This window comes from Seriola lalandi, unplaced genomic scaffold (assembly GCF_002814215.2).
Source record: "Seriola lalandi dorsalis isolate HSWRI2012SDOR001 ecotype SW California unplaced genomic scaffold, Sedor1 jcf7180002054997, whole genome shotgun sequence".
Taxonomy (NCBI): Eukaryota; Metazoa; Chordata; class Actinopteri; order Carangiformes; family Carangidae; genus Seriola; species Seriola lalandi.
Genome location: NW_019525546.1, coordinates 723,079 through 748,810, shown reverse-complemented (window position 1 = coordinate 748,810; position 25,732 = coordinate 723,079). Strand labels below are relative to the sequence as shown.

At 42.3% G+C, this 25,732-nt stretch overlaps 1 protein-coding gene across 1 annotated transcript in view; it reads left to right on the top strand.

Moving 5' to 3' along the window:
• Nucleotides 1–25,732, top strand: part of cacna1ha (calcium channel, voltage-dependent, T type, alpha 1H subunit a) — a 57,076-nt gene that overhangs the window by 13,576 nt on the left and 17,768 nt on the right. Inside the window, exons 6-25 of the mRNA XM_087171401.1 lie at nt 87–179; nt 1,657–1,895; nt 2,471–3,042; nt 6,150–6,316; nt 6,595–6,789; nt 12,677–12,828; nt 13,548–13,733; nt 13,887–14,004; nt 16,122–16,277; nt 17,285–17,372; nt 17,517–17,800; nt 18,443–18,814; nt 21,295–21,398; nt 21,718–21,841; nt 22,117–22,185; nt 22,323–22,507; nt 22,716–22,842; nt 23,405–23,530; nt 23,682–23,771; nt 24,736–24,928. Coding sequence (XP_087027527.1) covers nt 87–179; nt 1,657–1,895; nt 2,471–3,042; nt 6,150–6,316; nt 6,595–6,789; nt 12,677–12,828; nt 13,548–13,733; nt 13,887–14,004; nt 16,122–16,277; nt 17,285–17,372; nt 17,517–17,800; nt 18,443–18,814; nt 21,295–21,398; nt 21,718–21,841; nt 22,117–22,185; nt 22,323–22,507; nt 22,716–22,842; nt 23,405–23,530; nt 23,682–23,771; nt 24,736–24,928 — 3,640 coding nt within the window. The remainder of the gene's footprint in view (nt 1–86; nt 180–1,656; nt 1,896–2,470; nt 3,043–6,149; nt 6,317–6,594; nt 6,790–12,676; nt 12,829–13,547; nt 13,734–13,886; nt 14,005–16,121; nt 16,278–17,284; nt 17,373–17,516; nt 17,801–18,442; nt 18,815–21,294; nt 21,399–21,717; nt 21,842–22,116; nt 22,186–22,322; nt 22,508–22,715; nt 22,843–23,404; nt 23,531–23,681; nt 23,772–24,735; nt 24,929–25,732) is intronic.

The window sequence follows — 25,732 nt, the reverse complement described above, 5'->3', positions numbered from 1 at the left end:
AAAAACAGCAATGAAATGTGTGTTTTTTTTCTACTTTTCCTGTTCATACATGTTTTGTCTCTCCGTCTTTTTGCTTCTACCGACAGGTCATCACACTAGAAGGATGGGTAGATATCATGTACTATGTCATGGATGCACACTCCTTCTACAATTTTATATATTTTATACTGCTCATTATTGTAAGTACCACCTTGTATTTATTTTTTGTTTAGTTAACCTTTTCTGATATTTCAGTGTGTTGCCCCGAAATAGCAGAAGAATTCAGTAGAAAATGAAAATTTAATTTTTCATTTAGTCATAAAATATCTGTCTAATGTGTGGACTAACATGGGTCTTGTTTGAAACGGGCCCGAGCTAAAACCACTTCAGCATTTAATGAGCCCAAACCCGGTGCAGCTGAGTTTTTCAGTGTAATCCTGGCTTGTTGTAGTTTTCTAAAACAATGTGGCTTTTCGATGGAGTAACAGCCAATTGTAGATTCTAGTTTCACTCATGAATTACAAGTGGAAAGTGGTTCAGAATATTAAGATATGTGCTGTATATCATTATTCTTAACACTCCGTGATACAAGCTCTCATCTAGATATAAAAAGACAATTAAAATCATAACCCACTTGATAAAAAACCGGACAGTATTTAGCAACAGAACATCTCTGAACCCAGCTTTACCTGAAATACACATTTCTTCAATCCTGCTTCTCTTTATACAGCACTGCACCGTTCGCAATATTGTGTTTTGAATGCTCAACAAATATACATATGGATAACGCGTTGTTATTTTCGTGTATTTGTGTTTCAGTTCTGCTTTAGAAAACCCAGAATAACCTTTCTAAAGTTAAGCACTAAATTCTGCTCGGAGCAGAACTCCCCTTCTGTCGGACCTTGTAGACGTCTTATCGTGTATAATTTCACTCTTATCATGCTGTTGTGTGGGTTTACAAAGATCCCAGCTTAGGCTGTATTCTACAATGCTGCATGAGCTCCCTGCCCGCCTGTCGTTTGATGTAAAAGTGCTTATTATGCATTCAGAGGCAGAAAGGGAGGAAAAGAAATTGGGGTAAAGCGAACAAGGGGTCAGAGAGAGAAAGAAAAAGAGAAAGAGAGAGAAAAGTGGCTGGAGGAAGGAATGAAAGAAAAGCACAGTGATTCAAATAGAAAGTGAGTGAGACACAAATGAAGATAAATGACAATGTCAGAAAAAAGGATTTTTTAGAAAGATGGAGAGAGTGCTTGTCTAATTTCCTGTCGCTTTTTCAATAACACAGTAATGAAATGTTGGATAGACATTTCATGATACTGTAGATTCCATAGATATTTCTAACTTCCTGTTAAGGCCACTTTATCAGAGAATAATTTAAAACTCATATTCTCTGAGTAAGTTTTATCACCTCAGGATCTGGCCAAAGAGGCTGCATCTTAATGCTGGTCTTTGACACAGTGTCTTATTGGGGGTTGTTCCTTAAATAAGTTGATAAATTGATGAAGTTGCCAGTGTTGATTTTCTGTTTTACCAGCAAGGTGAGAGATTTCTTGCTGCTATAACAACACTCATACAGAGTAGGTCAGTGGGATGACAGTACAGACACAGCTGCTCATGCATCATCGCAAAGCTGAATTGGGTTTTATCGCTTCAGCTGTCCTTTACCTCTCCAACCAGGTGGGCTCTTTCTTCATGATCAACTTGTGCCTCGTGGTCATCGCCACCCAGTTCTCTGAGACAAAGCAAAGGGAGAACGCCCTGATGAGGGAGCAGCGCGCACGCTACATGTCCAACGACTCCACGCTCGCCAGCTACAGCGAACCGGGCTCATGCTACGAGGAGATGCTGCGCTACATCAGTCACCTTTATCGCAAGTTTACGCGCAGGCTGCAGAGGATATACTCCGGATGGCACAGGTTGGACATTCAAACCCACCCAAATATGTGACATACAATTAAGTCAAAAATTTCCAAAAGGCTACAATGGTAAAAGGAAAAGCTTTAAATTACCTAAAGCATCAGGAGTAAATGTTGTGCTTGTTCCACTTCCACTTTACCCTCAGAAATCGGCAGCACCCTTTTTCTTTTATGTCCTTACCCCTGCTGCTGTGGACATTAGCAACTCGACCCATTTCACGCATGCTTGATGATTTTCTGTACTATTCTGAAAATATCAGGAGAGATTTCCCTTTATTGAAATTATAATCGCACATTTTCCCCAGGTTAAATTAATCATGGCTTTGCCCAGCAGTTCAGTCTTTGCTGGTCCTCTTGTGTCTATTTGCAACACTTCATGGGTCATACGGGGCAAATAAAATGTGTTTTGTTATGAGCATTTAATTTAGCGGGCTTTGGTAATTGTGCATCTCACAGCCCCCAAAATCATTGAGAACCACATCCATAGAGATGCATTCAGATGCAAACACCTAAAAGCACACTCCTGGAAGTAAAACCTCCTCTGTCCATGTTCATGTCTCTTGTCCTGTGACCAGTAAACGGCGTAAAAAGGTGAATCCTAATGGCAGTGGCGGAGGAAATAACGGCGGGGGTAATGGACACGGCCACGGTTCCAGCAGGGGCTGCGGAGCCTCGGGCCCGAATAGCGCATTGTGGCTGAGGCCGATCCACAACCTTCTGCAGCACCATCAGCACCAGCACTGTCGCCTCAGCAACGGGGGGCAGCACACCGTCAGTGTGGGAACCGCTGAGAACATAGACAGAGAGGGAGGCAGTGGAGGAGGGGAGGAGCTCGAGATGAAGTCGCTTCCTGTCCGGAGAGGGAGTACAAATGGGAATAACAGTGACGGCAGTGACGGCAGTAACGGCAGCGGTGGCGGCAACCCAACTGCTGTCACCCATGGCATGGGGGCCTTGCTCGGGCGGCTGAATGGGGGGATGAACTATCCCACCATTCTGCCATCTTTTGTGTGCAGCTACAGCAGTAAGACGCCACCACCTCACTCCCAGCAGTGCAGGCCCAGTCCTGAGCAGCACCCACCAAACCACCCATCGTCTGAACACACAGAGACACTGAACAAGCTCTACCAGCTCATGGGACAGCACAGTAAGAGGACACACACATTGTACATGGACACATACAATACACAATTATAATTTAGCTTTTGTAATACATTAGCTTGATAATACTTAATCATAATGATGAGGTACAACCACCCGGAAGTCTGGAGTTTGGGATCATCATAAACCTTTTCCTGGCCAGAAAATCATAGTATAGGCCACTGAGTGGAGCCTAAGTCAAACAGCAACCAACTTGACCAAATAGGAAATACAGTATGTCCTGTTAATCTTCATACTGGAACAATAGTAGAACAATATTTTTTTTTTCTTATGCCTTTTTTTCTTCATGGGTTTCGCTGTCCTTTAATTCTTCCTCTGATTCTGCACTAGCTGCTTAACATTACCCCTGGGCTCCACTACATTTTTTTTTTTTATCACACTCACTTTTGTCTCCTGTTTTCATCTTCATTTCTTGTTCTTTCTTTGTTCAAGTTCCTCTTGTCCTCTTCCCCATTTTTGACCTGAGGTAGCCTGTGGCTACGTCTGCTGTGTCTGTGTGTGTGTGTGTGTGTGTGCATTTGTCTCAAGCAGCACTTAGAAAGGCCTGACAGGAAATCCATGTCTCAAGTGTTACAGTCATTAGCGCAGAGAGGTGGATAAACGGGAGGATTGAGGGAATCAACACGGTGTGTGGGGAGCAGCAGAGGGAGGAAGAGTAGCCGGTGTAAAGTAACATAAACAGAACACAGGTATTTTGAATAACGTGGAAAAAGAATGAAAGAAGAAAGGGATAAAATTGAGAAGAGACGCATAATGTATGAAAGATTCAGGGGGAGAGGCGGAGAGAGGGAAACAGAGAGAAAAATAAATTGGATCCATCGAGAGAAAAAGCTGAAAGAGCAGAGGGAGAGGAAGAAAAAAGGAGGGTTAGCTCAGGATATGGCATGAGGCAGAGAGAGAAAAGGACAGAACAGACACAGAGGAGACAACATGAAGCTGTGTTTGTTGCAAAGGAAAATGAAAAAGCAGCAGCAGTATAATAGACCTGTCTATTCTGGATAATGCTTTACAATTTCCTGGTGTTTTCATATCCATAAGAAGATACAGTTTTACACCTCCTCTCTCATGCTTCTCTCTGGAGCTCTAGCAAGAACAGGGTGTTTTGTGCCAGTCTCTGAGCCTCTCCTCTGATTGGTTGACTGTTCTCTGAGTGACACACGGCCAGGCCAACCAAAGGTAACGGATTGTAGCCTACTACTGTAACTCGATAAAAATCAACAGCAAATGCAAATACAGATGGTCAGTCGGCGAAACAGACGACTAAATTCGGACAAAAATAAAAGGTTGGGCGGTGGGTCCAGGTGGGCCGTGCTAGGGGCGTGGTTGAGGGCGGTGACTGCATAGTTGTGATGTCACACAATTTTCGAAGTCTGGATGGCTAGTTTGAAGGCTCAGTTTCTGAATACACGCTGTGTGCATTTTTCTGTGGACTTAGCGCTTTAATACTTTCACAAATTAATATTGAATGTAGACCTGCTAATAATAATCAAAGAAGACATGTGGGACCTCTAACAGAGTGAGACTGCCAACAACAGCACACATACTGTAACCACACACACTCACTCACACACACATACACACATACATTAATGTGTGTTGAAGATCACAACATTCAAATCAACTTAAATTGACGGTGATTTAATTGTTTGCAGCTGATTGAAAGCTACAATGGGGAAATGTCATCTCCAGTCACTGTCAGTCATTTCTGGATCTTTAGTCCCTAAATGTTTTCCTTTCAGCTTCGCCTGATGACTCAGTCTCAGCTAAACCTTGTAATGTAATGGGCTTAGAGTTTGATTCACGTCTTTTGGTTGATTCGCCCCTTTAGACTGTAAATTCTTCCCAATGTTCTTGGGAATATTTTTCAATCAAATCTCAAATCTAATTGAAGCATAAATGTAATCTAATCTAACCTAATGTAATATAATGTAATGTGGGGTTGGGATGAATTTGAACGGCCTTTATGCCAGACAAATATTTTTTTTTTTGCTAACAGAATTTGTGAGAATGTAAACAATCTGTTAACAGTTGGAATCAAAATGCAGACATGGAGATTTACTCACAGCAGTTAGAGAATCTAAAAGACAATGAAATATGATAACAAGTCTCAGAAGCATTCTTTTTTTAGTTCTAGGTTTTAGATAGTGTTGTAAACGGCATGATGTGCCGTTTGAAGCTGCATTTCCAAGAGCTGATGTTTTCCAGAAGTCATGCTTTGCTTCTGTTGGTGTTCAGCTGTGCTTTGCAGTTCCTCCATACTGATTTTGAGAGGATGTAGTCAGAGAACAGAGGGTGAGAGGAGTCAGCCAGGATCTCGTGGTGTGGGCGAGCTCTCAGTACTCACTGCACAAACTTGTTTTGGCTCTCTACTGAGATAGGACATCCCTTCACCACTGCATGTAAAATTTCACTGACATTATATTCTTCCAGCTTCATCATTAAACCATGGTGTCTCACTCATGTATTCCTCTGTCTCTCTTGTTCTGTTGTGCTTTTTTTTTTAACTGTAGCAATATGTTTTGAAATATAAAGTCTTTTCTTTGACACAAGTCAAAGAAACCACCAAAGCCAACATAGTCCAGATGAGAGAAGAGTCTCTTTCAGTTATGCTGCCCTCGCAGAAATGAACTTAATGAGCAGCAGCGAGTGCTTTGCAGTGGACGTTTTTCAGACATTCTTGCCCTGTGTTTTTCCTCTCAGGCTGCAAACAGTACAATCTGTCCTACCTTAATGCTAACGTTGGCCATGTAGCAACAACACTTATAAATAGCTCCTTTAATATGATATTTTTTGTAAAAAATTATAAAATACTTTGAGATAATAATATAATAACACAGATATGAAACCATTACTTCCCAAAAAAAACTGTTCTTTAAAATGTGCACCACTGGCTTGGATCCAGCGTAAACAGACTTTCATCACAAAGCTAGATTTACACACAGTTTCCGACAATGAAACAACTGTGACACATTTGTCCTGCTCAATAAAGCCAAACCACCACAACAACGAGAACAGCTCATGAAGAGTGCTAGGAACAATCCCTCTGCAAAAGCTGACCATCTCCACCCACCCCCCACCCCCCTCTCTGTTCAGGTCGCCAGAGGCTGCTGTACCAGCTGGCAGGCATGGTGCCCAGCCCTCTGCTCCTGGAGCTGCTCAGCTGCCCTCTGTGTGCCCGCAGCCTGGAGACCTTAGAGCTGGAGCTGGGAGACCTGGAGGGAGGCAGAGGAGAGGCAGACGGACTGCACGACTTCCCCCAGGTAAGAATGGAGGGCGGTGCCCTAATGATGATGGTAAACAGTGATGATAAAGGTTGTGGAAGTGGTGGTTTTGTATTAATGACGCTGATGATGAAGGCTGAATAAATATTCATATTAAGATGTAGCATGTAAGTTGAGTGAAGTATGAAAACAAAGTTGATATAATAAATGAAATCTAGTTGTTTTAAGGATTACTTTCAGTTACTGTATCCAAAATCAACACAGCACTTAAATCAGCATTTTCACCTTTGTTGCCTCACTTAAAATGACTCATTCAGGGGGGAGATCTGAGAGGTAGAAGAGGTCGGAGCAGGCGGCGGGGGGTCGTGGAGTACAAAAACGGAGCGGTTCGGGCCTGGGTAGACTTCAGGGAAAAACTGAAGAGGATTGTGGAAAGTAAATACTTCAACCGGGGGATCATGATCGCTATCCTCGTCAATACTCTCAGCATGGGGATAGAGTACCACGAGCAGGTAAGAGTATATACGCTGTATCAGGTGAATGAAAGCTCTAAGCACTTAAGATCAATGGTTCAAAACTAAGAGGGCTATGACCGACCTTAATAGACAAATAAGCAGTTTGATGAGAGGTGTTGGCTGTCAGAAATAGTACTTGTGTGTGAAAATGGCATTTGGCTCTCTGACATTCTAAATGGGAGGAAATGAGGGTATAGCGGGGGGGTGGGGGGTGGAGTAACTCTCTCCTTCTTTCTCACACACTCACACACAAATAGCCATCTAGGCACTGTCACACACTCTCCCGGATTATGTTTCCAGTTTACCCTGTGTGGCCAACATCTGGGATGTATCGGCCTAATAATACCTCTTCCAGTTCCCTTCCTCCGCTGTCTCACACGCGGGACAAGAAGTTGTGCGGCCGCACAGACACATTCATTTGCCGAATTTTACACCCAAGTCACTTTATTTCATATGCTCACACACGCGCACAACCTTTTTCATTTCCACACCAGGAAAGCTAATGGATAAAAACCCCAAAAGAAGATTCTTGTGCATGCACACGGTCCATTCCCTTCCCTCCTCTCTCCATCTCTCCTTGCCTCCCTCTCCTCTAATTCCCTCTCCAGGGGATGTGTGTGTGTGTGTGTGTGTGTGTGTGTGTGTGTGTGTGTGCGTATTTCTATCTTTGTGGTATAAACATAAGGAGCGACTGGGAGAGCCATGGCCTTATTGGGCCAATAAAACACACACACACACACACATACACACACACACACACACACGTAGGCGCACACACACACACACACACAGACTGAAGCGTTATGTAAGAGTTCCTCCTCCCCCCAGTACTCATCATCCCCCCTCTGTGACACCTAGCCAAACTTTATGAGACTATGAGTGTATATGTGTGTGAAGAGGTGTATGAATGTAGGAGGTATAGTGTAGACTGTGTGAGTGTAGAGAGACAGGAAGAGACGAATGGAGGGAGAGAGAGGGAGATGATTGATGCTTGTTTTGGCTATGTTTGTACTGATTCCAGATTGAAAATAGATGGTTGTTATCGAAATCTGCAATGAAAGTGAAAACCCACATGTGAACTGATTTTCTGTAAATTGATTCAAACCACATTGTCTGGCCACTCAAATCAGATACTAAACTGCCTTTAACCTCACACACTTCAGGACATTACAGTTGATGTTACATAAAGAGCATCACTAATTGGCCTTGACAATATCAAAACATGACTCTGGGCTCTGAAAATGCAACTAGATGTTGTTCCTTGCGTGCGGATGTTTTAACCACGACTGACACATAGTCCAACTTGATCAATCACAAAATAACAGCATGGGCGGTAAATCCTGAGATTATACCTGAGCAACAATTCAGATTTACCTGCACGTTGAACATAACCTTTGTCCTGAAGTTTATGTATTAAAAGAACACAAGCACCAAACACAACAACAACAACAACAACCAACACTCATTCTAAATGTGTGCTACAGACGTCAGAAGAAATAGCAGGTTTCAAGTTTCTTTGCTTGATGTGTGACAGATTTAAGATGGAATATTGCACAGTAAACATTTAGCACAACACCTCAGTGTGAGTGTGTGTGTGACAGAGTCTAATGCTCATTTTGTTGAGGCTGTATGTATCATGCCCCTAGTTCTAAAAATACCAATACAGTGCCCATTCAAAACATGTTTGTTATGTTAGTAATTCAATATTTTATTCAATCATCTAATCGTCATCATCCAATTTAATAATTATAATAACAGACCCTATTAAAAGTTATACCTGAGCAGAAAATACTGGACCATAAATACAAAAGGATTGCTGTGACACATACACTCACAATTTATTAGGTACACCTAGATAAAACTTAATGCTGTAATTCAGTAATGCAATAAATCCACCCTCAACAAGGACTGTTTGAGAGGTGTTCCTAATATTTTGTCCATCCCATTTATATGAATTGAGGTTGACAAAGAGTACAAGAGCACCACGAATTACAGCCTCCAAAATGACCATTAAAATAAATCGACATCCTCTCAAGCAGATTCAATGAAAACTGAACGTTATAATCCTCATTAAGGGAGGATTTATTGCAGGCCTGTTGTATTATACTGCATTCATTTTATCTAGCTGGACCTAATAAATTGGCATGTGAGTGTAGATTAATTTAGTTGTTTTGTGTCATAGCAACCCTTTCCCTGAACTGGAGAATCTGTATTTTTTACTGAAGAACTTGACTTTAAACTTAAATTGGGTATGACATGGATTTATTTAATCAGTGGAGTAATATGCAAGAAGGTTAAAGAAATCACTGGCAAATGTATTTTTGCATCAGCAAGGAAAATATTTGAAAAGATTCGGACTGTAACAACAGTCTGTAATGTTAGTTTAAGCAATTTTCTCAGTCATACATGGTCGTTAAAGGAAACAGAAAATATACAACGGCCGAATAACAATGTCAGATGACGCATGGTAAAATGTTACATGACCGTAACAGCAGTGGTGCATAAATGACTTGTTCTGCCTGTTAATAATCCTCATATATCATGCTCGGCTGGGGAGAAAAAAGTAAACAGAACTGTGCTGTCTTGCTGTTGCTTCGTCTTCAACAAAGCGCTCGGAGATGCTTTGGTTTCGAGTGACCGTGCTTAGCTGTTTGCGCTGCTGTGAGAAGCCATTTCCAATTTGCAGAGCTTGGGTCTCTGTCTAAAATATTCCCACGCTTCAGATGATCCCGCACAGGTTTTGTAGCTGCAGCTCGCATGCTTCGACCTGGCGCAGCCATCTTTACCACACATCTTTCATAATCGGTGACGTCAGTTACGTGGATGTAGTTTCTCTTTTTCTGTCTATCGAGAACTGCCCATCCCAAAAACTGCACAGTAGCTGCTGCACTTCCTTTGGTCCTTAGCAATGCACTCAGGAAGTTTGAAGTCGATCAGATATGCGGTTGTCAAGAAAATTGAAGGACAGACAGCCAGAAGGAACGACAGATTCCTCCATTTATTGTTTGATGTGCTCTATGCAAATATATGCTAAGATATACAATTTGATCAATTCAACATTATTACAGTGTCTCTCAGGATTGTTTTTATTTACGCCAGTGTCCCGCTTAACACTCAAGGTTTTTCCTCTACTCTGCTTTGCCAGGGAAGCTGTGTTTATGTATATGTGTGTTTGTGAGTGAGTGTGCAACTCTCTGTCTCTGCTGTAGTTTCTTTCCTCATATTCTTAAGGTCATATGCTGAGCTGTATTCACGTACACAAACACGGAAAATGTCTTGTTGAGAGCAGAGGCGGAGTGTTTAATTCTGATTGATCACCTGGTCTATCAAACTTGATGATGGTAGTGGAAAGTCTAAAGCTTTTAATATTTGTTTGGGGCAACAGCAGAGTACATAAAGTATATTGACCATTTGGTTAAGAGCTGATTTTAGAACCACTTAGTCACTGATGACCATTGCAGTGCAGATCTCCTACTACAAATGAGATGAGGTGGCAACTCAAGGGCACCTTGATCAGATGAATTAATGTAAGGAAGAGTGTTTCCTTTCATTTTGCCCACCCACATTCTTTGGGTTGGCCCCCGTGATCTGAATAGCACCTGCTTCTGTAACCCCTAATGTGGCTGCCTGCCGTGTCGTGCATCAGCCAGAACAAGAACCAGAATTCAGTTTCAGCCCCAGCTCCTTGAGTTATTTAGCACTTCGAACCAGCAGCTCTGAGGTTTTTGTATTTTATTTTGTGTTGTTTCAATCTACCATGTCAGCCATACTGTAAAGCAGTAAGTAAATATAAATGAGTGATTCTATGAGGCATAACAGCTGTCGTGTATGCTGCTTCATTTCTCTGCTGTGAAGACAGTGGGCCATAGAGGTCATGAAAATACCACTAGTCCACTGTTAACTACTACTATATATGGTGTGTTTAAGATAGAACAGCAGGCTGAGAGCTCCTTTAAAGCTTCTTCGAAGTGCTTTAAAGTTTTTACGTGCCACCTGGCCACTCGGTGAAACGACCAGTCTCTACATTGTCTGTCCGGCTCGCACTCCAGTCCCCTGCCATTACATCTGTGTCCTTTTATTTCTGCACAGGCGTATCTGCTGCACGACTGTCCCAATTAATCCGGAGGCTCATCAGCCGAAAATAGTAAACATACAAAAAACAGAGATGTGGTGTGCTTTGGATTACACAACCCTGTACTGCACTGTAGGTGTGCTCCACATACAGCAATGGCTGTAAAAGTTTGCATTCAAAATTTTGATTAAATTAAGAATTAGCAAAAATATGTACTTAAAGCAACTAACTGTAAAATCAAGTAAAAAAATACCTCAAAAAATGTGCTGAAGTACTGTACTTCAGGAAATATATATAGTTACTTTTCACTTTCGAGTCTTGAAAGGTGACTGTTAAAAGTCTGTGGTTCTTCAAAGGAAGCTCTGTTTTGTGTGTGTGTGTGTGTGTGTGTGTTTGGGGTGGAGTGAGGTAAGGTGAGGAGTGCTGTGTAGTATGGCGCCCTCTATCTGTGATCATTATCATGATCCTCAGCAGAGGCGCCGGTGTCCCGAGTGTGTTGTAGAAGTTGTGATTTCAGTCAGAATGTATAGTTATATAAGACTTTGATTATGCAAACGGAAGGAATCATAAATACGATATGTGATCACGATCATACATATGGATGATTACATTTTCATTTTGACATTAAACAAGAGATGGTGCAGACTTTTCATATGGTGTACTTTCCTATGATGAATGATTCCAGCTTCATCAGTCTGCAGATTACAGTGAATTCAAAGGCAACACTGTTTCTGCAGAATGCTGATAGAGCGCAATAACCCAGAATGAAGGTTAAATCCTACCTGTGGTTGTAGCATTATGTCTGGGATTTTATACATTAATCATGTCAGTGTGTTTATTAGTCCAGAATATGGTCTGCCTACTTTTATACACCATGGGCCAGGATACAAAATGGGCTTTGGGCCTGTTTCTTGTTGATCTCCCACATGAAAAGAATCCCAATTAGTTTTAATTAGTCCGCCTAGCGTGACACGAGAATTAAATTGTGGAGCAGAGACTTACGTTTTTTAAAAACTGTTCGGCAGAATACGGTGTAAGAATTTATTGTTTAGAAGGATTCAGTCACCTGGGGATCATAATTATTCATTAGGTGTGAGTCCTGGACTGCACTAAGTTTGTTACCAAGGAATAATGATACTGTGTAAAAGAGTAATGGAATATGAAGCATAGGAGGGAAATGAGAATATTATGTAAGCCACGAGGCGTGTTGGGACACTTTCAAGAGGATTTAGTGTGAGAGCAGGAGGGTGATATGAGACACAGTCCCAGCCCTTCTCTTCAAGCAAGCTATAGGTCTCATGGATGGGTATTGACGTGTGATACATTTGGAAAGGGTAGGTAGAGTCTGCGTCACATCTTTTAAACATATTTAGTATATTTAGATCAGTGATTCAGCTCAAACTGCAAAAAAGTTACGGATGTGGCTCCGGGATACGTTCGCCAGAGCACAAAATTTGCTGCATTTTCCACAAAAGACTTGACTACATGCTTTATGAGGGGCTCTCAGTTAAATCTGTGCTGGATCACTGACTGTACTTTGAGGTAAGTGGAATGGATCAGCAGTAATAGATGGGGGCTGTTGGTCCCATTTGATTGATTGGCCTTGACTGCAGCTCTGAATTTGATTGATAATGTCCCAGCTCAGGGCACAAAGACCAAACGGGTTTTACAGCTCTGGGATAATAAGGGGGAGATATTAACTGACTTGTTCTTTCTTTCCTCTTTTCTTTCTTCTTCTTTTCTTTGTGTCTTTTTTTTTTAACCTAATCTCTGTTCTCTCTCTTGCTTTCTCTCTCTCTTCTATCCCTCCAGCCTGAGGAGCTGACTGACGTGTTAGAGATCAGTAACATAGTCTTTACCAGTATGTTTGTCTTGGAGATGGGCTTCATGCTCCTGGCTTTCGGCTTGTTTGGATACATCAGGAACCCGTACAACATCTTCGATAGCATCATCGTTATCATCAGGTAATATTCATCAACCCGTACTCATATGTGCAAACAATCTTTAAACAGTGAACCTGAAGGCAAGCTATAAAGATGGGTGATACCTATTGGAGCTGTAGTACTAATTCAGTGCTCCTAGAATGAATCCAGGTAACAACCATTGGATGCATAGACACATAAACCATGTGTCAGATCAGCTTCAATTTAGAGCCCCCCCCACCCCCGCCATTCTTATTTCTTCTCCAGCTTGTCAGTCATTAAGTGTCGAGTGTCAGGTTCACTGCCGCAGCATCCATCTTTGCAGGAGCTAAGATTGACACAGTCATGATGGATCGCACAGGAGCAGCTTCGCTCGCTGCCACAGCAGATTCTCGATCCTGTCGGGAGTGGAGGTTCGCTGTCTGGCTGTCATTAATTTGATATAGCTCATATCAGATCAGGGGACTTTTTTAAATGTGCGCTCGTGTTACTGAAGGGGGATTACTTTGATAAACTCCAGAGATTTACTCCTAGTGAGCCTCTTCAACACAAAATACATGTTGCGTATTGTAATGCTGACATTTTATATAATAAGTTCTAGTAATATAATAAAATGTTAGATTGAATTGGACTGAATACATCTGTTTTCCAACATGTATACATGACTCATACCTGTATAACAGAAGCGACCAGATGCAAGCTCCAACTTTTAAAATGTCCAGCAACATTTTAAGACAAATGTGTTTGTTTGTGGTTCTCAGCGTGTGGGAAATAATCGGTCAGTCGGACGGCGGCCTGTCGGTCCTGCGCACATTTCGCCTGCTGCGGGTTCTGAAGCTGGTTCGCTTCCTGCCCGCCCTGAGGAGACAACTGGTAGTGCTGATGAAGACCATGGACAATGTGGCCACCTTCTGCATGTTGCTGATGCTTTTCATCTTCACTTTCAGGTATGCACGTATAACACATAACCTTCCTAACCCTGTCTATCTTCAGATATGTCTGTCACAGAAAATGTACATATTGTACTGTATGAAAATATTATTACACACAAAATGCATACATGTAAATCATAAAGTATGCTCTTTCTTATTTCTCTGCAGTATACTGGGTATGCATCTGTTTGGTTGTAAATTCAGTATCCAAATGGACAATGGAGACACAATCCCTGACCGCAAGAACTTTGACTCTTTACTCTGGGCCATCGTCACTGTTTTCCAGGTAAATTCTTGTCTCCATAATTAAGAGATTACCACTGTTTTCCCTTCTGGATTTTAATAAAAATGCTGCTGTTAGTTTTAGTGTTTGTTGGCCATTGTTCACAGATTGCTCTCTCAGCTTTTTTCTTGGTTATAGTCATTTGCCGAAAAGTGAACTTTCAGCGATTTTAAAGGAATAGTCTGACATTTTGGGTAATACGCTTATTTGCTTTCCTGTGGACTGATTAGAAGATGTATAAATAGTAATTATGAAGCTACCACTGGCTGCAGGTTAGCTTAGCTTAGCATAAAGACTGGAAACAGGATAACAGCTAGCCCGGTTCTGTCCTAAGGTAACAAAATCCCCATACCATCGCCTTTAAATCTCACTAATTAACATGTATATAAAAAAAGTGTAAAAACCACAAGTTGTGGTTTTATGGGCGGTTATATACTGGACTATTTCTTGCCTGGGCTGGGTTACTTGCTCTCTTACTTCCTCGCTGCTGGTTTGCCGGCAACCTCACAGTGATGACAGGGTTGAGAGTGGCATCGATCTTCTCATCTAACTCTTTAAAAGAGAGCAAAGTGTATCCCACAACTATTCCTTTAATGGAAATGTTTACTTAGTTTTTGTCATGTATCATAAATATAATCTGTTGTTTTGTTTAATATCTCTGGTTTGTCTATTTTGGGTATTCTTTCTGAGTGAATCATGGATGTTTAACACTTCTATAAACACCAACTTGTCAGAGAAAATGTGTTCAAAATATTCATACCAGTGGGCCGCCCCTGCACTGTATTCAGACTTGCAGTACATAAAGCTGGACAGGTAATCTTCCTCGCTGTCATTCATGTAAACATCAGCTGAAAAGCTTTTCTGCAGCGAGACAGATATGTGACCGACTTCCCTCCAAAATGAGAGCTCAAACTTGCTCCTTACTGTATCTTATTAAAACCATATTGAGTCAGAAAAAGTGGTCAAAAATGGCAGCCAGGGCATCATGTCCTTAGTGCAATATACTTCCAAAACACACACTGGGCAGTGTGTTCACTTATATTTTTATCCCAACATAGACCATGTGTGCTGCTCTCCCATCCCAAATCAAAATGTCAAACTGAGCCCTGAGTGTGGTTATGTGTATGTGTGTGTTTGTGTTTGTGTTTGTGTTTGTGTTTGTGTTTGTGTTTGTGTTTGTGTTTGTGTTTGCGTGTGTGTGCCAAACTTAACTGCCAAGTTCTGCTCATTAGTAAAATGCTGTGAAATGTGAAATTCTCCTTATGCACACCCACCATCTCTCCTTCACTATTATTTCTATTTTTTGCTCTCCCCTATGTGGAGATATTGTCCAATCGCTCCAGATAGATTGTCCTCTTTTCTATAGTGGATGTGTCAGCAGAAAGGTAGAACACATAATGCAGCGGACTGTCTCACTTTGGTGTGTGTGTGTGTGTGTTTGTTTTTGTACAAGAGAGATGCTGAAGAAGCATTTTATCCAGAACTGACTGTCATGTGAAGAAGTAACACTCACTATACACTTACTATAGTTTTTTTTTTTTTTTTGGAGAGTAGTTACAGTGCACACAAATCTATGCACACATGCATATGCACATACACACATTCACACAGACAGCACAATGGATTGCCTTCCTGCCACGGCGTTTTAAAGGAGCGGGCAGTGACGGAGTGAGCTTTCATGCTGCATCATGAACACGTCCTAGTTTTCAAATGTTTTCATCACTCACATTGTGACTAAACAAACACGGGCACACACACACACACACACACAGACCCATGAGTATGAAGTTGAAGCATTGTAGCGTGATGGCAATAGAAGTAGCTCACTACCTGGTTTTATAAAGCATATATAACCCCCAAGCACCGTAAAGGCTAATATTGCTCTCATTCTTTCATTACCTTCCATCTGTGTTCCTTTTTCTCTATATTTCTGTGCCCCCCCCCCCAATGTCTTAACATCTGTGGACCCTTACTCTCTTTCTCAAAATAATTATATGTCTCTGAGCCTCCTATTCCCTCTGTCCCTCTCTATTTCTGCCTCCATCTATCTCTCCCCCTCCGCTCCTACCTTATTTCTGCCTAATCTCTGTTTGCACCATTGTGTTTTATTCAATCTGTAGATTCTCACCCAGGAGGACTGGAATGTGGTGTTGTATAACGGCATGGCCTCTACCTCTCCATGGGCGGCTCTCTACTTTGTTGCTCTCATGACATTTGGCAACTATGTGCTTTTCAATTTACTAGTGGCCATTTTGGTTGAGGGCTTCCAGGCTGAGGTGAGAATGACTTATTATTATTATATGTATTTGGTTCAGTGTCTATTGTTACACTTGTCATTATTTTTCATTGTGCAACTTTAAAGCTCTGAGCACAAAGAATAAGATAAAAGCCGTTTAATTGTCTCAATTTTTTACGTCTTGTCTTTTTTAAATGAGATGTATTTTAAGATGTAAGGCTTGAGAGTTTCTCTGATCGTACCACACTAAGAATTCTTTTCTTTTTCAGTGAGATTTTCACATTTTTTGATGTTTTGGTATCTTGGGGAGATGAAGTATCACTGGCAGTCCAGTGGGACAGTGTAAATCTGCTGTCAGGATTCATATTTTTTAATGCTTCCACCACTTTGATCTGGTCAGCACTGCGTATGGTCGTGCATATTTTCTCTGCTTTTTGACACATAAGTTGTTGAAAGAATATGCCCATAGACTTCCCTCAGATTCTTTTTATTCATCTTTAGCAGACTTGTTTCAAATTAAACATCCTCCAATCATTAGACACATGTAAATGCACAGAAAAGTAGATTTATTCCCAATATGGCCCTAATTCCAAAAGAGCAGGGTAAAGACTATTGTCTAATTCTCAACGGCAACTCTCAGCCATGTGTATTCATGTCACTTTCTGTTAATTGACTACTAATGGAGCAATCTGAGGGCCTCATATCTGGACCAAGAGGATGAAGATTATTACCAGTCCCTAACACACCCACTGATCATTTCAGATAATCAATTCTCATCCAGCCCTGTTATCATATGTACCTCAGGTGCACAGTGCCTCATCATCCATCAACAATCTCCTCTGAGCACTGAAAGCAGTGCACATCTGTGTGCTTGCTCTCAGTGCCTTGATTAAAAAAAATAGCACCTGTAATCTTCTGCATGATGCTTAACTTTAAAAATTTACAGAAAAAAATGTGTGAATGTATGTTTGTGTGTGTGTGTGTGTGTGTGTGTGTGTGTGTGTGTGTGTGTGTGTGTGTGTGTGTGTGTGTGTGCGCGCACTATAGGGTGATGCTAATCGGTCGGAGTCAGATGATGAGAAGAAATCAGACAACTCTGAAGAGGACGAGAAGGTGGAACAGCTCAGAGACACCGGTGGGTTAAATGACAGATGATTGATTCAATTTATTTCATTATGTGCTGTTTTTTTTTTGGTTTTTTGTTTTTTTGGTTTTTTTTACATACAAACTGTAAATAAATGAATAAACATAGATATTCATCCCTTCTACTCCTACACAGAGCTAAAGATGTACTCCCTGATGATGACAGCTAACGGTCACGTTGACCCTCACGGCTCGATGGCTCCTCCTATAATCATGCGAACGGCAGCTACGCCCATGCCCACTCCGAAGAGCTCTCTGGGACCTGAATCCATCCTTGGGGAGGAGCTCGTGTACGGAGAGGGCGTGCCTCGATACGGCGAGGTGGGGCTGGGGCTTTCTGAGGCGGGAACTGATCATGCAGAGTCTCGCCGTGGAAGCTCCACCTCCATGGACCCTTTAGCCTACGATCAGCGTTCTCTAGTGAGTTTTATCAAACACTAAAGGAAAAAATGGACCCTAAATCTGTTTATCAGTCTATTTACGAACCAACAATTAGTCATTAATAAATGCAGGTGCCATATAAAGTTTATATTTAAAGAGAATTGTGTAATATATACAGTTTGATAAGTGTGACATTCCAGTTCCCGTAGAGGAATAGTATCTAAAAAGTTAGATCGTCACATTCATACTTCAGTTCAATAGCTGCCCCCCTAGTGAATCCAGCTGCGGAGCGAACTTTGTTTCTGTACTTCAGGAATCAGATGTGTAGACATAACATCCCGTTCCCTTTAAATGTCTCAATCTGCAGGTGCCCCGGAAATCAATTCAGTCCACTACCATGGCAGACGTATCGATTCGTTTAATGCTGCTTGGAAGAGTCCCATTTCTACATGACTAATGAACTTCTTATTTATCGATATTGTATTATCTGGAAGTTCTTGCCTATGCCTTGGCTACGATTAATTCCTGTCTGGACAATGTGGAGCCCTCTGGAAAATATTATGTGGCTTTTGATAATGGTCTTTTCCCCAAAATGGCTAGGTCGCCATTTAGAAACTACTGTAACTCCAGCAAATGAGGCATTCTTTGTCATAGCCACACGCTGTTTCCTGTTTTCTCCAGGGCCTCTCAAGTCCCGGCCACCGCTCCCCTCTTCCTCCGCGTGGGTCCGGCAGCTCATGGGGAAGCCGCCGCTCCAGCTGGAACAGCCTGGGAAGAGCGCCGAGCCTCAAAAGGCGAGACACCAGCGGAGAGAGGGAGAGCCTGTTGTCCGGGGAGGGAGGAGAGGAGGAAGACGGCAGGGAAGACAAAGGGGAGGCTGGGGGCAACAACAGATTACGGCCCGGGTCCTTGGAGCTGCTGCAGGCGTCTACTCTCTTGCCTTCAATAATAGCAGAGTACGGCGACTGTAACGGGAGGAGCCTGACTTACGACCCCAACATGAACCCCGACTCCAAGGAAGACTCCTTGCCTGAAGACGACATGGACGATGACGTAAGTTACCATGAGTCATAGCTTTCAAAATGTTGTTTAGGAAAGGCCTCAGCAGGACACTGTGAGGCTGCATGCTGATCTCTCTCTATAAAATGTATTTATAGAGCACATTTAAAAACATCGATCGAAGTGCTTTACAGAGAGATTATAGGATTATTTCATTGATGATTACAGTTGAGCAAAAACACAGGACTGATCAAATAAAATTAGGGATATAAATTAGAGGATTGATGAAAGCGTAGAATATCTGGATTCAATCATAACACAAACAGCAAGTAAAATACAAACAAATAAAAGCCAGAGTTTGGCTCAGACAGGTCTTCATGATGACAGTTAAGAGTTTAAAGAAAAGATATGGGTCTTTAAACAGGTTTGAAGGATATCAGTGAAGGGGGGAAGGCCTTATTGTTAGTCACCAACCGTTCCAAAAATTAACGCAAATATTCGATGACCTTTGGTTTTTAACTGGCTGTGTGGAAGGGAGAGCAGTGACTGGTCAGCAGGTGTGAGAGATCTAGAGGTGGAATAGAGGATGAGCAGTTCAGAGATGTAACCGTGAGCCAGTCCATGCAGTGCTTCAAAAAAAACAAAAAAAAAACTTGGTAACTAATGAAAAGAGGCCAGTACAGGGGAGATGTGCTCTCTCCTACCTCAGGCCTTCTGATGGTTTTGCTTTTTTTATGTAAATTCTTAATCTTTTAATCTGCCCTCTCTGGCTCTGTTTACATATTTTATTTCTCTCTATTTTCTTTTCGCTCTGTCTTTCCTTGCTTACCCAATTCTCCTTTAGTCTGCTTTGCCCTTTGTCTCTCTCTTACTTGGAGATATTGTGGTGTGTGTTTTGTGTTCCCGCTGTAAGGCCTGCAGGGACACTAATTGTCATGCTGTAATTGATTGGCTTGAGCAGTAATTGTTTTCTCAGTGGGTGCAAAACAACTTGTGTATATGCAGTCACTGTGGCTGCGCATTTGTGTGTGTGTGTGTGTGTGTGTGTGTGTGTGTGTGTGTGTGTGTGTGTGTGTGTGTGTGTGTGTGTGTGAACTGTTGGAGGGTGTACTCCCCCGGTGGTTTTGGATGACCTCTGTTGCGACAGTGTTGATGGTTTTATTGGCTCCAAATTGAGTTTGTAAACCCATGAAATCCGCTGAAACAAAAGGGCTCTCCCTGGACACACCGAGTATGGGAAGCTTAGTCCAGACCCTCTACCAGTGTATTGGTGTGTGTTTGCATGTGTGCGTGCAAGAGTATGCGTCAGTGTGTGTGTGTGTGTGTGTGTGTTTGTGTCTGTGTGTGTGTGTGTGTGTGTGTGTGTGTGTGTGTGTGTGTGGGGCATGCCATCTGAGACGTGTATATGCATGTGGTTCTCTGTGTGTCGGTGTCAAGGATTATGGATTTCAGCTCCGAAGATATCTGAGCAGCAGGTTCTTTTCATCCACACACACTCACACTTGGACACACATGCACACACACACACACACACACACACACACACACATTCGCCACAGCCTGCCAAATAAGCAGTGTCTTTGGGCTGCTTGACTTTGGGCTGTTTTTAATTAGGATCCCAAAGTACAGAAGCTGTGCACCTAAGCGTTCCTCTGTTTATTTTATTGCAAACTTTAATGAGTTCCACTACACTTTCTATTGAGGTCAGGGACTAGCTGGTTGGTCTGTTATCGTCCAGTTATCTCCAGCTCTACTTATGCAAGGAAACACTTGTTTGTTGTCCCACCATTAGATTCAAATGCGGAAAGGCTAACATCAGCAGCACTATCAAACCGTGTATTGTTTTTTTTTTTAATGCATTTATCGTGTAATTGTTGAGGGGGCATGTACGTTCCTCCTAATACAGCTGTCAACCCCACTCTGTTCTTTGACAGTGAAGTCATAAAACATGCACATACACAACATTTCAAAGAAGTCTGAAGAATACCGTTTCTCCACAGCTGACGGTTTAATACTCTGTATGTTAAATACAATACGGTTACATTCATCACTTGGTCTCTGCTTGTTTTCGCTCTTGGCTGCAGGTGCGTGAAAAAGGTATTCTGAAAAATGAGATTACTGAAACTTTATAGATTACAGCTTGTAGTTCAGTTAGGACAGCCGTCTCTCTTCCTCTTTAACAGCACTGCTGCCAATCCCATAGACAGTCTAGCCACTCTGAAGAAAAATCTCTTAATTTCTGTGGCAGATGGAAAAATGACTTAAAACTGGACCTTTTGGGGCAGTTAATGTTTTCAGAATCAGAATTACTGTGTTTGGTCTGTGATTTGTTATTTGCTGTGTCGTGATTTGTGACAGGCAACTTGCTCGCTGCTGGTGACGGTAGTAGTGATGATTGGTCACTTTGGTGCGGACCTTATTAAAAATCATGACTTTCTTTCTTGAGAATAAAGTGATGATAATATCTCATGATGAATTGCAAGGAAAGCATTGTTGTTGCTGTCATTGATGGCATTGACCTTTCACCCCTGCAGAGTTCTCTGTGCTACTCGATTAAGAAAGAGCTCCGTAACATGAAGCCCCGCTGGTGCAAAGAGCATGAAGACTGGAATCTGTATTTGTTCTCTCCAGAGAGCCCGTGAGTCACACACACACACACACAACACACACACACACACACTAAACAAAATTTCAATATAAGTCTCTTTGGTTCTTTCGTCCATTGGCTTCTACACTCTCTTCCTCGTTCCTCCTCTGTGCTTCTCGTTGCTTTATTTAGTTATCTTGGTACCCTCTCTTCTTCTTCTCTCTCTGCTTTCTCACTGTTAATTGTTTGATCAATAACTTTAACCAACCATGGATGTTTTATCGATGCCTCTGTTCATATATGTGTGTGTGTGTGTGTGTGTGTGTGTGTGTGTGTGTGTGTGTGTGCGTGTGTGTGTGTGTGTGTTTAGATTCCGTTTGTGGTGCCAAGCTGTGATCACTCACAAAATGTTCGACCATGTGGTTTTGGTTTTCATCTTCCTCAACTGCATCACCATTGCTCTGGAAAGACCTGAGATACAGCCGCATAGCACGGTGAGACACACACTTATGCATGCACGAGCACACACACACACAAACACACACCACACACACACACACACACACACTGACCAGAGGCTTTTGGAGCCGATTGACTGTTGTAAACTCGCCGTAAACAAACAGATAGAAACTCACTAGCCCAGCAACATCAAGGCTACAAACTTCCCACAATACAATACTCTCTTAAAGCACCACACAACTGACGGTACTAGTTCCATTCAGAGACATTGTCTTTATTGTCCTTATATTCATTTCATTCTCTTCTATAGGAGCGAGTGTTTCTGAGCGTGTCCAACTACGTTTTCACTGTGATCTTCCTTGCAGAAATGGCCATTAAGGTAAACATTATTGTTTTTCTTTCCACTGCTGGTGTGGTGAAAAGGTGTCGCTCAGTCAATGATTTGAAGGTGAGGTAATGTTTTAATGGTTCCGTAGCGGTTTCAGCTTGGCTCAGTGTCTCGTGCTTTCACACCAGGTTGTAGCTCTCGGTTTCTGCTTCGGGAATCAGAGCTACCTCCAGTCCAGCTGGAACGTTCTGGATGGTTTGTTGGTGTTTGTGTCTCTGGTCGACATCCTGGTCTCTCTGGCCTATACTGGCGGAAACAGGATCCTGGGCATCCTCAGAGTCCTGCGCCTGCTACGAACACTACGCCCACTCAGGTAAACAGTGTATTTGTGTTAGTGTGTCTGTAGGTGTTTTTTTTTACGTTTTGTTACTTGTGCACATGTTCTCTATGTAAACACTACACATACACACACATCTTACCTTATTTCATGTTTCTATCACTCACATTTGTGTCTGCAGGTAATGGTCTGTGTATGTGCTGGTACTAACAAACATTTCTATGTCTACATCTGTGTTTTCCAGGGTAATCAGTCGAGCCCCAGGCTTGAAGCTGGTTGTGGAGACTCTCATCACCTCTCTTAGACCCATCGGGAACATTGTCCTTATCTGCTGCGCCTTCTTCATTGTCTTTGGCATCTTGGGGGTGCAGGTAGTCTGCATTCACATGCAGTAACACACACACACACACACACACACACAATCTGCTGCTTGCCTTTAAACGAGTCATAATTTCGCAAGCTAGATAGAGATCCAATGCACGAGCTCCAGTGATGATACTGCTTCGTCATTTGCTTTTTCTTGGCTTGAGAACAAAGCTTTTTAACCTTTGCGGCTTAAATGTCAGTCTTGTTGAGCGGCTCCGTATGTGACTGGTGGCTTGAGGGGGGATTTGGAAGTGTCTTGAATATTCAATGGACAATAAGACTTTGTTCTTTAAAAGTGTGAGTTTTGAAAGAATGACAATTAGGTGAAGTGTAAAAAAAGGGACAACAGGACCCCAGGCCAGCTTTAAGCCGAGCACTGGGGGAAAAAACTGCTGATAAGAATGAGCTCTATGAAGCAAGCATCCTTTTATTCCTGGTATCAAAAGTGGGATGTTTAAACAGCCGAAAGCTCCGGCGCAATTGCGATAATGTGTAAATGGCAGCCGAATAGCCCCGCAGACCTCTCTCTCTCTCTCCCTCTTTCTCTGTCTCTCTCTCGCTTTCTAGCTATTCAAAGGGAAGTTCTACCACTGTGAAGGTCTGGACACGAAAAACATCACCAACAAGTCAGACTGTCTGCAGGCTAATTACCGCTGGATACGAAGGAAGTACAACTTTGACAACCTGGTCCAGGTACGGACTAACAGACTGACCCACTAATGCTAACACAGTCTTCAATGCAAAATAAATGAGCTAAAAACCACGAATAAAAGGTTATTGGGGACAGCAGTCTGTCTCTCTCAGCTGCCTCTCACAACGCACATATGCTTTGTTTCCTTTCCAGGCCCTGATGTCACTGTTTGTACTGTCGTGTAAGGACGGCTGGGTCAACATCATGTATGATGGGCTTGATGCGGTGGGAGTGGACCAACAGGTAATGGTGTGAGGAATGTGCCGAGCCGCTCCGCAGGTTTGCAATCAGAGCCTTATTGACTCTGTATCAGCTCCAATAACGTCCACGTGTGTTGTAACCCACATTACTCCTCACTGAGGACCCGCATCGACACTCCTCTCTCCTCGGGTGTTATACAAGACATTATATACCACTTTACAAAATAATACAGGAACCCATTTTCACAAAGCTTTGATCCATGCTGCTGATTTCATTGTGCACCTACTCTCAGCTAAGTGCACACCACATGAAAAAACACCAATATTAAGCCTCAGATCTAATCCAGCAATAAAACTGTTGTGTAAATAGGCTTGATGTGTTTGAACTTTAATGCATGTTAGAGAACAGTGTCACTGTAACCTCCACTGGAAGCTCTGACATCAACATGTGCAAATACCTGACTCAAAAACATCCTCACCGCCAGTCTCAGTATTAGAATCAAATTATATGCACTTCAGAGTGAAAAGGACACCGAGTGGGAGTGAACAATTAAATTAGTATTCAATTAAAAAAATAATAATGAACCAAGTTATACGGCAGCGGTGTATATGCAGATTCTAAGTAAGAGCAAAGCTCAAAAGAGGAGCTTGTAGCACGCGCTTCAATGGGCCGATTGATGTTGCTGTCCTCAGATCCAGGGCTGCCTGTGGTGTAACGTGCTGAAATAGTGTAGCCTTATATTAGATAGTCAGTCACATTTGCGAAAAACACAATCCCCGGAGTGACTTGAACCCAAAGAATTAAAACTTACTTTGTGATATCATCAGGAGAAATCTTGTAACTGCTACTCTGTCAGAGACATTATCTTTTCTAATCTCTGGAAAGCTTATCCAGGAAAGGTTTTTAAAGAATTCACGTTGTCCTTTTCTTCTCTTCTGTTCTCTTCTGTTCTGTTCTCTTCTCTTCTCTTCTCTTCTCTTCTCTTCTCTTCTCCTACTCTCCTCAGCCTGTGAGAAACCACAACCCCTGGATGCTGCTCTACTTTATCTCCTTCCTGCTCATCGTCAGCTTCTTCGTCCTCAACATGTTTGTCGGTGTCGTGGTGGAGAACTTCCACAAGTGCCGGCAGGACCAGGAAGAGGAGGAGGCCCGCTTACGGGAAGAGAAGAGGCTCAAAATGATAGAGAAAAAGCGCAGGAGTAAGGAGAATGAAGGGGCTGGTCGGTAGTCTATTTTTCTGAGCACTGCCTGCTTTCAGAGCCTGACAAAAAGAGAAAGAGAATGACAGAGAGAGAAAACATGGAAATCTATTTAGAATTGATCATTTAGGAAAAAAAGAGGGAGAGTTTGAAAGACTGGCTAGCTCACGCAAACAGTGACTGATCACTGACAGAAGGCGTGGGCTACGCCAGTCTGATGCATGTAAGTGCATGACTGCAGCCCTCCCCCAACCCCCAACCCCCCTAACATTGCATGGAAGACTTCGGATACCGGGCCATTCTAACCAACCTCTCAACTTTACATTTGTATTAACCTGACTAAAAATTTGTATGCTCACTCTTTAAACAATAGAACTGCCAACAGTAAAAACCGTAAAAAAAAAAAAAAAAACAATATCAGCAATATTAGTATTCAGTAGTCCCTATTTCATTTCTTAATCTTCTAACATCAAATCCTGTTTTTCTAATACAGAATGAGAACTATTATTACTTGTAATTATTAGAATTTTTTTTTGTTATACATTTCATCACTGATGATGAAAACCTTTGCAGCACCTTCTGCATGTGAATCTTAGTGAGGTTGCTGCTTTTCTCCTTGTGTCTCAGGGAATTTTTTGCTAGTGAAATTTTTATCGGTGAAACGCCGATGCCCCTCCCCCTTCCCTCCGAGCGCATGCACGACCTTGACTCCGAGGCGTCTCGAGACACGGGCAGAATAAGGACATTTCCTGTAAACATGCTTTGACTGGCAGACTCAGAAACATAGCAGACGTTTTGGCTGCT